This window comes from Anarrhichthys ocellatus, unplaced genomic scaffold (genome assembly GCF_004355925.1).
Source record: "Anarrhichthys ocellatus isolate YVR2014 unplaced genomic scaffold, GSC_Weel_1.0 scaffold2, whole genome shotgun sequence".
Lineage (NCBI taxonomy): Eukaryota > Metazoa > Chordata > Actinopteri > Perciformes > Anarhichadidae > Anarrhichthys > Anarrhichthys ocellatus.
The window spans coordinates 13,132,945-13,145,530 of record NW_022280032.1 but is presented as its reverse complement, the minus strand read 5'-3'; the positions used below and the strand labels follow the sequence as shown (position 1 = coordinate 13,145,530).

Genomic DNA, 12,586 nt, shown 5'->3' with positions numbered 1-12,586 from the left:
TGCATTACCTAGTTTGGGAAGTTTTTTTGTCCACCTGCTCTATTTGTTTTGTTGTGTGAACGTGTCTTTGGTGTTTTCTTGAGTTGCACACTTTTGTAGTCATTTGTAATATTTTCTCTCATCTGCTGTTATGATTGTGTGCCTTTTCTATAACAGATGTATTTGGTTGTTTCATTTACGCCGTGTGCTACATGTAATTGAATGTGTTTTTTTTTGCTGCAGATGAAAATGAACCTTTTTGGCTAAATCTGGCACATACATGTCACATTACACCACGCCAATGTGTGTCCTCAGTACATCGATAAATAAATGACATGCAGTGAAGAAGAAGGTTGGGTAATTTTGTCTTTGTGTAACAGCCATGATGCGATGAAGACACAGTGGGAACACCCGAAGACGGGAAAGAAAAAACGTTGTGCTGGAGGTTTGTTGTAGTCAATTGTTTTTCAGGGTCTTTACACGCATTTATATCTGCTTGAGGGACAGACATATACGCAAGGCATATGGGAACATATTCAAATTGGTTGTATTTAATGGTGTTCTGACCGTACCTTTACAAACATCGGATTTGTGTCTTTTTTCACTAACTTTGTTGTTGTAATGTAACTGTCACCAGCGGCAAAGATATTCATTTTGTTCTTATGGATTCTGGCTGTTAAAGAAAATGTGTCTGTCTTTTCCCACAGATTTACCGTATGGTTGGGAGCAAGAAACAGATGAAAAAGGACAGATGATTTATGTCGAGTAAGTAGTTTAATGATTGAACCTCTGTTTGCTTAATAGAGGAAACAAATGAGCTTTTTGTTTTGGCCTCACAGGATATACTAAACTGTACAGATCTTGGATGAACTCTCCACTATAACATTTTATTTCCTCTGTCATTTTCAGCCACATTAACAAGCGGACCACCTACTTTGACCCGCGGCAGGCCTTTACAGTGGAGGATGTGGTGGTGAAGTCAAAGCGGTATGATGGGAACACTGCTGCTCTGGAGATCCTGCAGGGTCGGGATTTCTCCGACAAGGTTGTCCTCATTACTGGAGGCAACTCTGGCATTGGTGAGCATCATAAAACCGTAATATGTTTACCAATTCAATGTTTTGTTATAGCTATACTAAAAAAAACATCAGTGTGTCTGTAGTAAAGTGTGCTTCCACGATGCTACCACTAGGTGGGGGTGGTGTTTCACTGTAGTAGAAGGGGGCTCGACAAGAGCCTCTCTGCTCCTGCAAGTTCCCGTCTCTTGACATTCATCAACATTAGCCTCCAAAATGATACACTTAGACTCAACAAATCACTCGTTAATACTGAACATGGTTGTATTGAAGTTCATTAGCTGGGCTGAATTGGATGTCATTGTTAACTGTAATGAATGGTGTCCATTTGTAGCCAGCAAATGCATTGCTCACTATATAATGGTGTGGAAACAAATGTATTTCCCCTTTCCTTTAGTTTAAATTAGCACAAGTAGTGGCCATTTATTCAGACTCGCTGCTTTGTTCGGGATAGATAATGACAGCATGAGGGAAATCAAATAAACTATAAAATTGTTAATTGTCTTTATATTCAAATTCTTTGTCCCAAGAAAAGTCACAGCAGTGTAATTGCTGTGTGTGTATGAAGAGGTGCAGCACTGTAGTGTAGATTTACAGCAGCCGGGGGATCCACGCTGAACTTAAATGCCTTCCTGACCTTGATGTTCTTCCGTCTATTTATCTATTTATCTATTTATCTATGTGCACGTTCAGGGAGTCGTATAGAAAGAATACATATCGGAATGTTATTGTCTTGAATTCTTGACGTATGATTTTAAATTGCTGCACTATAAACAGTTCAATGATATTATTATTAACACGCAGTATACAAACACACATATACAGTATGTTCCTTATAATTTATAATTTAGATATGTCATTATTTAATTTTTTACAGCAACGTAGACACAATCTAAATGAATTTCGTCTTCGATACACAAGCTGCAGGTTTCTGATTGTCTTCTCAACTGAACTGGCTGCATGAAAGATTTAAACATTTAAACTGGAAATAATTCATTTGTGTCAATGTTTCGCCTTCTCAGGTATTGACTTGCACACAAATAACTACAGCGATTCCTTCTGGTGTGATGTTGTGGAAAATAATTATTTCAGTAGAATAATGCCCCCCCCCCCCCCACCTCCCCCCCCCAAACAAATCATCAAATGTAAAGGGTACCGGTTTGAATTTCTAATAAATAAGATAATGCTAAATTAAATGGCTTTTTTGCCAGTCACTGCGACTCCATCATTATCTTAGAGAACGTTTGAGGCACACTGTCAATGTAACGAGACACAACATTTGCGCAAATATTGTGGCTTCTGAAATTAAACAAAATGATTAGGCCTTTCCATTAAAGGGGTTGAAAGAAGATGAGAAAATGTCATGTAATGTTCACCACAAGGGGGCACAGGAGGTCCACGATGTTGGTGCTGTCTGGGTATTAAAACCTTATCATATTAAGTGCTTCACATGCGCCGGTTTTTGCCTTTAGTTTAAAAACTATATAATGAAAAAGATAATCCACATTTAAGATTTGTTGAGATGTATTTAGTTTATGAAAATTTGTTCATCTGGAAAAAAAAGCAGCTTTTCTCAAAAGAAAGCATCAAATAGCTCCGACGCACAGACATTTTTACAGTGTGTGAATGATAAACCCATATTAATATAACCTTTGTTTTACTCTACCACATATTAAATATGCAGCCCCCATAATTAACAGCATTCTAATAGTAATTGCTACTACTCGTGTGCTCCTTTGACATTCCACTAGTGAAATGTGGTTATGCCAATTGGTTGGACCCACTTAGCATTTTAATGGCATCAATAGTGTTTTAATCCAAGTGTCAAGGCTATTTCCATTTTCTTCAGTGCTTATTTCCCCCACAGGAAATGTGACATTTTTAGTACTAATGGTGGGATATTATTTAATTAGCAAATTTACATTTCAGCTCTTTGATTTAGTTCTTAATGCACGTGAAGATGAAATGCACATATATGAGTCTATTTATGCATGAAATGTCATAGTGTCTGGTTTTGTGACCAGCTTTGAGGCTCCTTGCAGTCGTGCTGGAAGGCGAGACAGTGATGCGGTTCGTCTTGCCGATGTGATCACTGCGCTCGGTTCACAACATTAGTCTTCCTCTCTCGGCTTTCTTTTGTAAATTAAAAACCAGTACCAACCTGAATGGTGTTTGTAATTGTGATAATGGAAATGAATGATCACGGTTTCTTTCCCCCCTCTATTCCTCCCTCTCTCCCTCTCTCCCCCTTCTCTCTAAAGGTTTTCTTACTCTTATAGACCTGTGGTTGTACACCTGTACCTCTGCATTGATTCCTAAGCGGCTTTGACCCAGGCCTGAGCCTCCTATCCATCCCCATTACACACTCCTGCTCTGGCTCTAATTCCCCTCCTATCAACTAACTCTCAAGTTATTTACTGGGGTCCATGGAACAGTTGTCCTTAAAGGGCCACTGTCGGGATATCTCTGGCACCCACTGGGTTCAGAGACCAAATACTTTCTTTTTTTAAATATAGAATAAATGCACATTGTTTTGGGAATTTTAAATGTAAAATTGTTATTGTGTATTTTCCCACACTTATCTTTAAGTCTGAAACCTGTGTTTAGAGTCTCCAAAAATATTTTGTCTTTCTGTTGAGGCATGACTATATTGGTATTGTGCTCTCCTTGCACATGCAGTCATCTCTTCTGGGACCTGTAACTACATATAGATGTGTCCCCCTACCTGGGGAGCAGCGACATTCTTGGGCTGTTACAGCAGCTGCCATGTTGTCAGCATAACGTATGCTGAGTAGTGGTCAGAAATAACATATTGACCCTCTGTCTCACTTAAATATAATATTCATGTTGACACAACTATTTTCCATGTCTATTTCAATCGCAGTGCAGTATATCTGATGTCTGACAGAAACACGTTGTTTAAGGGCACTTTCACTTTTAATAATAACATTTTTTTTCGAATTCTAGAGCTCCTCACAACTTATATTATTCCACATTGTTTATTATTATTTTTCTGCCGACATGTTTAGAATTTTACCTGAACTTGTTCTGCCCTTTGATACAGTGGCTTGTTGTGGAGCAATACCTTGCAGTTGCAAAGCTCTACTCAATCTAAATGCATGCACTAGATCCCTCATGGTATTGCTGTTCAGGGTCAGGGTCAGTGCTGGAATAAGAAGCAGAAAAGACCCAGACAGGGAATAGCAAGGATCTGGAAAGGAGCGTTCCATAATGTTTCAGTAACTCTATGCATTGTCTCCGCAGTGTTTTAGGACTTTGAATGTTATTCTTATTCATGAAAGACTAACATTGTCCCATGTTTGTGTTGATCCCAGTGTTGTGTTGGGAGGATTAAGTGTCAGGCCGGTGCTCTCCTCTCTCTGGATGGAGAGATCCCTAAGCATATTCAGTGAGTCGCAGAGCCGGGGGAACCTCTGTGTGCAGATTAAACCCATAGCCTAGCTTTGTGGCTGATCATTAGATTGAGGCAGATTTGTTAAGCATAACTGCCATTAAATTGGCTGCAAAGCTCTGGTATTTACTGCGCTGCTGTTTATGAATAAGGACCCCCTTAAAGACCCGCGCGGCGATGCGTTAAACCCGAGCCTCGGTAAGGAGGGAAATGCATTATTCATAGTGGGAGGAATTAGATGGATAAAAAGATGTTCCTGGTGAGGGTGGCATGCGGCGCCTGTGTCTCTGAGCGTCTTCGAGTGGCTGCGTGCGGTTGAGACGACATCCAGAGTGCATCTGTGTTTATATCCAGCAGTCTGATCGTATTTTGTGTGTGTGTGTGTGTGTGTGTGTGTGTGTGTGTGTGTGTGTGTGTCCCCGCTGGGGGAGCGGCCGGTCCGTGTCCTGCTCTGTCTCCTCTGTGTCAGCTTGTGAACTGAGCCACTGAGGAAATATCCAAGGAGAGTTTTATTTTATTTCTTTTCCTCTTCGGGCCTTTCATGTCGTCTCTGATGAATGTGTTTATTGGCTACGTAATGAGAACCAGTTATGGTTGGTTAGTCAAATTATTTAACTTTATTAACCTTGGATGGAATATGCTATGCAGACCCAAACTGGTGTAACATGCAAAGAGTATTATGCTGGAGGCCAGAAGGGTTCAATAATGATTACAGCTCTAATATAATAGAAGTGAAGTGGTTAGAGAGAGAGGATGGAATACATATATGTGCTTAAAGGCTGTATAGGTAAAATAAAACGAAAGGGTACTGGGTTATTGTGTGTAGTCAAGTAGTTTATAGACCTATCGAGTTTACAGTCTGCGGATGATGAGGGGATGAAAGTTACATGATGGGGGGGTGGGGGTTTGATGACAGTGATGAAAATACCCCCAATGCTCAGGAGTTATGTGCATGAGCAGGCCTCTGGGGTCCGTGTTTATCCTTGTGCATGTGTGTGACTTGATGTGTGTTTATCGAGTGTACTGGCCACAGTGTGAGGTCGTCAGGTAAGGCTGGCCGCAGGAGGAGCAGGGGTTACCAGGGCGACGTGAGACCACGATGAGAGATTGTGTAGGGATTTGGAGGTTGACACAGAGGGTCAGAGAGAGAGAGAGAGAGGGGGGGGGGGGGGGGGCACTAGATAGGGCTGCATGGATGGTGTGACAGCAGTGGGGGGGTAGGAAGGAGGCAGAAGGGGACAGGGAGGGGTAATAGAACCACTCCAGTGCTCTCGCCTGGAACAGCTCAACCTTGGGCTGTAATTACTAACAATACATCCCACTTTTGGGGTGACATGTCCCTCCTCTTGGACTAATGGTGGGGAATTAGAGGGGATCTTAAAAGTCAGAAAGAATTGGGGGGGGGGGGGGTTGTGTGGTTCCTCACTTCTTGGGACAAGAAATACACAGCAGCAGCAGCAGCAGGAGGAACAGGTGCACTCAGCACCAGGACAGTCTCTGTTTCTAACTGTTCACTCATTCACTCCTTTCTACATAACAGTCTTGAAATACTTTACTATATATTGAGCTGTAAAGCGATATTTTGAACACTTATGAATCAGTATTTTTCCATCATCACATAACTGTAATATTTGCATCTATAAAAGGTGGAATTGTTCACTGAAAGTAGCGATAATACAGAGAAAGAAAGAAGAAGCCTTATTTTGCTAAATATATGCACAGATACAGGCACTCAGTGGCTCGAATAACACAAAGAGTCTTAAATATCAGGATCATATACTTAATCTTTATCAATAGTGGAAGCAGCATCCCATTGTTGCTTTGTATTTACAATTTCATGGTATATGACATATTTATCACATCGCTTCTTGCTTTCTGTCTATTTCTAGAGAAACATCGGTATTGACCTCTTGATGAATGTACATGCTATGGACGCTACTTTTACGTTTAAGGGGGCACTATTGCCGCATTGCTGAATTATGACACTCCAATAAGATCGCTGACGGTAAATAAAGTGCACTAAATAGTAAATAGGGGCGGGATTTCGGACACGGCCAGAGAGTTAGGAGGGGATAAGATATGATCTTGGGGTAGAATTTAGGAAGTGACAGTTCAGTGTGATTATTGGACGAGATGGAGGGGGGACCGCAGCTTCCACGTGATCCACATCCCCCTCAATAAACGTACAAAGTTATGAACGGCAAACTAACCAATGAATTGCGATGCATAAATCAGGTCTGCACCAAATTAAACTAGTCAGAGATACAAGGACATAAACTGTGTAATTACAAGTCACATATTTATCATATTATTCATTGCTTCAGAAATATAACACACAACATATTTTGATGTTGTGTGTTACAGTTAAAAATGCCATATCATTCATTTGGGTGGGGTGATATGGAGTCTGTTCATGATCGCTGCTGCTCTCGTGTTTGTTTTTTTCTCTCAGCACAAATTGAGCTCTGTCGAATGGGGACTGTGGGAACCATGTCTGTTTACCCACAGGTCCTGTAATGATCTGAATTGACTTCTGTTTGCCCAATTGTACTATGGAGCTTATTTTAGTTAAATGCCTCTTTGGATGCAGATCAAGAGAGAGAAAGAGAGAGAGAAGGAGCAGGCAGCTCCGTTTGCCAAATAAACACGTTTACTGACGAGGCTGGTAATGATCTCATTACATTGAGCCAATACACCTGTGTACGAGGGGGATCCGGAGAGGGGCGGCGGGGCAGGGAGGACAAACAAAGCGTGAAATCACTAAATCACACTCATTATTGGGGGATAGCAGTAGGGCCAGGATCCTAATGTACCATGAAGAGCATTCACTGCTTAATGGACATTTTACACAATTTTTTTTATGCCTTTTATACATTACACTAAAACACATTTTCAACAATAGCTGAGCCACTTACTGTATTTTTTTGTAACGTGGTGAGTCTTCAGATTGAACAAGCAGACGAGCAAAGGATCTGCTTTAACCAGGCTGAATTGTGTAACTTCATTTCCAAGTTCTCACTAAAGGCTCTGCTCTCTCGTTGTCTGATTAGACAAAAGAACCTGAGAGATCATTACAGCACAGCGTAGCAGTCGGGCCTCCTGTGTGTTTATAAAACAGCTTGTGGCGTCTGTCGATCCACCAGAGCAAAAGAAACCCTCGTCTAACCTCTCGTCATGTTCCAGCATCAGCGTACAACGCTGGAACAGACTCTCATTGTTGTACACCCGACCAGGAACTCATTTCAGTGCAGCCCTCTCCGCCGGCAACACGGGTGAGAGGGCGTGGAGTCTCTGTTACAGCAACGCCACTCTCGTTATTTCACAATTAATGTCAAGCCCTTGTTATTTGTCATTGGAAATACATGGCTCTGGTGCCGCTGCTGTTGTCGCTGCCATATTCTAATTTGTTCTCCATTATGGAAAACACTGGCGTCGATTAATTTCACTTTCATGGTTTGTACACACAACAAGTGAGTGTGAGGTGTTGTTGTTTACCAGCAGCCAGTACTCTTGTTTAATTTATAAAGGCAAAAAAAAAAAAATCAAGCTTTTAAATGATGGCATGTTTGAAATCCTTTTTTTCCCCTCATCTGCTGCTTATGGATTGTTTCTGTTACACACATTGTAAATATGCTGTAATCTTAATGAAAAAAGCATCCGTAGATTTTCAGAGTTCACCACTATTATTTTTCATTATAGCGTTTAGATTAAATTATAGTGAACACTTTGTATGACATTGAGAAGCTTTTGTGACATTTGCCTTCTACAGACGGCTGCTCAAAGCGCACATTTACTCCGGGAATCACACCGCTCCCTTTTTCTTTTTCTGTCATGTTGTTTTTATTTTCATTTCCATTTCCTGTGAGTGAAATGATCTCCGCTCACAGCCACAGTCCCCTCCATTACACCTAATAAGGTGTCATATAATTTAATTCCATGCTTCACTTGTCAGAGAGGGCTTCCAATCCGACTCCAATTTAGAGTTTTAATAGATATTAGTCCTCAACACTCTCCTCACAATTAGGCCTCCCAGTTTTGCTCCTAATGAAAATCAGATTAAGACATATAATCTAATTACAGTTCATATTAATCCACCCTCTCACACGCTGCCTCTCAGACCCTCTTTGCCGCAACCAGTTATTGTGCCCGTCAGTGTGTCAGTGAGGACGCTCACCCTGTGCAGCATTAGTGTGACTGCGGCTTGTATTTACTGTGGGAGGTGGGACTGCAAAATGTGAGGCCGCTTCGGCGCTGTTGAACTTTGAAGGATAGTAAATGTCACAGGAAATAAAAATGCGGCGAAGGAAAAAAAAAAGAAAGTTAATCTCATAAATTAATTCAACCTATGGGTGGAAATGACCCATTTAGACTTGTAATTTAGAAATGAACTTCTCTCCCTCTATCTTCACTTTTTGTCAGTTTTATCGTGACTACATGATTTGGATGGAGCCATGAAGTCTTGGACTGATAAATTCTGTGTGCATCCACGGACCTCGTTTCACGGGATAACGTCCTTATCGGAGGCACTTTGATGTGCTGAAATATCACACCGAGCTTCACTTTGAATGTCATGTCTGTTCGATTGTTCATCTGACTCCCTCCATCACGAGCCATGTTTTCATAATTACTGTCATCGCTGTGTGATTCCCGACATTATTAACAACTGACCTCCCTTCCTCCAAACCGGCGTGAGCGGCGATACCTTCCTGAGAGCTCTGGCAGACGGATCCCAAACTTTATCTAAGAAGAGAGGAGGACGTCTTGAACCACAATAATTCAATCAGTTTCATCACTTCAGAGAGAAATGATTAACTCCCTCTACTAGACCACTGGGTTACTCAATGAAAGAAATTATATATGGAAAATTGATAGGGATTTTAACTTGCACACCCCCCACCCCATTAGATTCAACCTCTGAGAATCAAAGTTATCTTCAGAAAAAACTAATCTTTGAAGCATTGCTCGCTTTCATTCTTCTCTTTTTTTCTGTCTCTCTGTCTCGCTGATCATGTCTCAGGCTTTGAGACAGCCAGGTCTTTCGCTCTTCATGGCGCCCACGTGATCCTGGCATGCCGAAACCTGTCCCGGGCCAGCAAGGCAGTTAGCGTCATTCAGCAGGAGTGGGTGAGTGGAACCTTTAACAACCTCAATATTATGCTCGAAAGGCTTGAAAGTCTTGTGATTTTACCTGAAGAGACAGCCATGAATTGATCCCACTAACAAAGTGATGATTCTGCCGCTTCCTGAGGTCACTTTCTTTCTTTTGAGACCCTTTTGAGACTCACTTCTTCCTTAACCAAATGAAGAATCTGAATATAGTGGGTGTTGTATGTTGTTCAGATAGCAAAGCTCTATTTTTTGGGCTGTATAAATGAAAATACTCCTGACTTGCTTCAATGTGAACAGCGGATGCGTGGTGCAATTTATGTCAGATTAATTCAGTGACATGAAATAAATGATCCAAATGTCTATTTGATCCCCATATTCAGGTCTCCCATGTTAAAGAGAAAGCCTTTATTAATTAAGAGGAAAAGTATTCATATCTAGGTTCTCACAAACTGCCCATTTGCCAGGAAAGGAGAAGAAACAGTGAGTCTCTGCTTAGAGAGAGAGAGAGCATTAAAGGGAGGGAGAGCGAGAGAGAGAAAGTGAGAGAGGGCATCTGATAATTACCTGAGATTATTGCTCTAATATCGCTGCGCTTGTGACGCGTCCCCAGATTTACGAGTGTGGGAAAATAAACAAGTGAAATGTGGGTGCTGGAGCAGAAAGAATAAGCCATTAGCACTGTGTTGATTACAGAGAGCAGGACTTGAGGAAGAAGGAGAAGGAGAGTGAGTGCTGTGCGCAGATATGGAGAGAGAGAGAGAGAGAGAGAGAGGGAGGGAAAGAGGGAGACAAACACTTTGAGCGAGAGTAGATCTGCAGTGTTTAAACTCACCCGAGTCTCTAATTGAAGTATGCCCCTGGGGCTGTTAGTGCTGCTCCACAGTGCGAAATCCAGTGTACAGATCTATTAATGTAACTGCTTTGTCTAAATGAGAGAGGAAAAGCTCCGATCCAAGCGCCAGATTTTGGAGTGAAATTGATTTTCAAGCTTCACACCTGCCGCAGAATTACCCACGATGTTAAATGTTTGTGAATTAACAAATGGAAGCGGCTTAGAGTTGCTTCAAAAGATAAAATGATGGGTGAACTTCATAGTGTAAATGATAATGTTCCCTATTTGCGTTACATCTGCCGATTGTCAGCAAATGAAAGGATGGAGTTAATGCAGCTCTGTATAGTTCAGATGGAGCATGAGCAGTGAATTAGCGTGCCATATTTCCTTCTTAAGGAATCCCCCTGTTATAGGCTAATGAATAAAAGTCACAATATCAGAATAAATCTTTGCTGCAAATTCTTCCCTCTGGCGACATTATTAATAGATTCAGGAGAAGAATAGAGAGGAGGATTAATCTTTAAAATGATGGATGGACTCTGCTCGCCTTCCCATGCTCCTGCGTTAAGGTCATTTTGATAAGAAGGTATATTTTGGGGTCTTCTGTACAAAAGGTCATCATATCTACTTCCAGGTCTCTCTCAGAGTTCCGCTCTGGCTGCCAGGAGTGGAACTGCTGTCCCGATTGCACGGGACCTCTGACCTCGCACTACCTGCTTACTATTACTCTGAACTCTCTCCTCCTCTTAACTCTCCGTCTGTGCGGGCAGGCGCTGCTGTTCGGAGGAGAAAGTGATGGCTCATCTGCGGCGCGGGGCGGTGCCGCTCAGCGTAGCGTCGTGTACTGACAGCGGGTCTAATAGCGGGGTCACCGGTGGATAATGGGCAGGTCAGAACAACCACTGGCTGTTAGGAAGTGCAGGGTCAGAGGGCTTCTCCTTCCCAGCCAATCATACTGTGCTCTGCCAGGAACAGCTACAGTACACAGAAAACAGTGCACTCGGTTCCTGGTACTTCTACCTCATCTTTCATCCAATGGAAAGCATTTGTTGCTATATTTAACACATTTAACCAACACCTTTGACGCATTCATGCTTGACATTATAGATTGTTTGGCACTTTGGAGATCGTATTAACGGTTTGTGTTTTTGCTGACCTTTTATGGTGAAATTAGTTTCTTGCTGTGTTTATGCTACATACTGTTTTCATGATGGGACTTCAGCTGCATCTCCACCACAGGCCTAATCTGTGCAGAACATGCTTTTTTATTTTTTTTCCTCTCTCCCTGTATTGGAGCTGCGAGGTGAAACCCCTCCAGCAGGCTCATTAGGGGAGTTTAGAGCGGCGGAGAGGGGATAAACATTTACCTTATTATTGTGTTTTACAATAAGCCTGATGCTAGTTGCCTTTATAGGGTTCAAAGGGGGCTGCTTTTACAGGCTGTGATGAAGCCACAGTAAAACCAGGAGAGGATTAACCGGCAGATGGGTGCTGGGAGTGATGGAAGGAGCACAGAAGGAGATGGAAAGAGAAAGGTGTTTTGCACCAAAGAGACGAGGCGTATATGTGTGGAGAGCCAAAATCTTTGATTAATTTACTCTAACAAATGTAATTGTGTGAATTATAATGCATTTTTGCGTGTTATTATTGTCATATAGAGTCCATCGGGTAACTCTAGCGTACAGATCTTCCAGCTCTGCTGCTCTTGTCCTTTGCCCGATGACTTAACTGCATGCCGTGTTCTCACCCTCACCGATCCATCTCCTATTCCGCTCACAGTACAGGCAGGTTAAGTTGCTGGTTAACAACCAAAGTGTTGCCTGCGTGCCAGAGATTTATATTTCCTGATTGCCTTTAAAATTCTGCTTATCTTTGACTCCAGTGTCTCCCTCAGAGAGCTGTAATGGACTCCCCTGAGATACAGCGGGCCAACCAAGGCCCTTGGCCCCTGAGTAGAACACAATACGCACACATACACACTCGTGCGGCATGGTCTTATTTTGTAATTTCTTTCCTTTTTTAATCCAAAATGCTTATTTCCCCCACTGCCCCTTTCTACAACACATGCTAATGAGATGCTTTGTAAGGCGTTAATTAGCGAGCTAGTCACTGATTGCTGTGCTTGTTTTTGGTGTGTGTGTGTGTGTGTGTGTGTGTGTGTGTGTGTGTGTGTGTGTG

At 42.1% G+C, this 12,586-nt stretch overlaps 1 protein-coding gene across 1 annotated transcript in view; it reads left to right on the top strand.

Moving 5' to 3' along the window:
- wwox (WW domain containing oxidoreductase) overlaps window positions 1–12,586 on the top strand; it is a 114,468-nt gene that overhangs the window by 905 nt on the left and 100,977 nt on the right. The window contains exons 2-5 of the mRNA XM_031860503.1: window positions 360–424; window positions 687–744; window positions 889–1,058; window positions 9,485–9,591. Of these exons, the coding sequence (XP_031716363.1) occupies window positions 360–424; window positions 687–744; window positions 889–1,058; window positions 9,485–9,591 (400 nt within the window). The remainder of the gene's footprint in view (window positions 1–359; window positions 425–686; window positions 745–888; window positions 1,059–9,484; window positions 9,592–12,586) is intronic.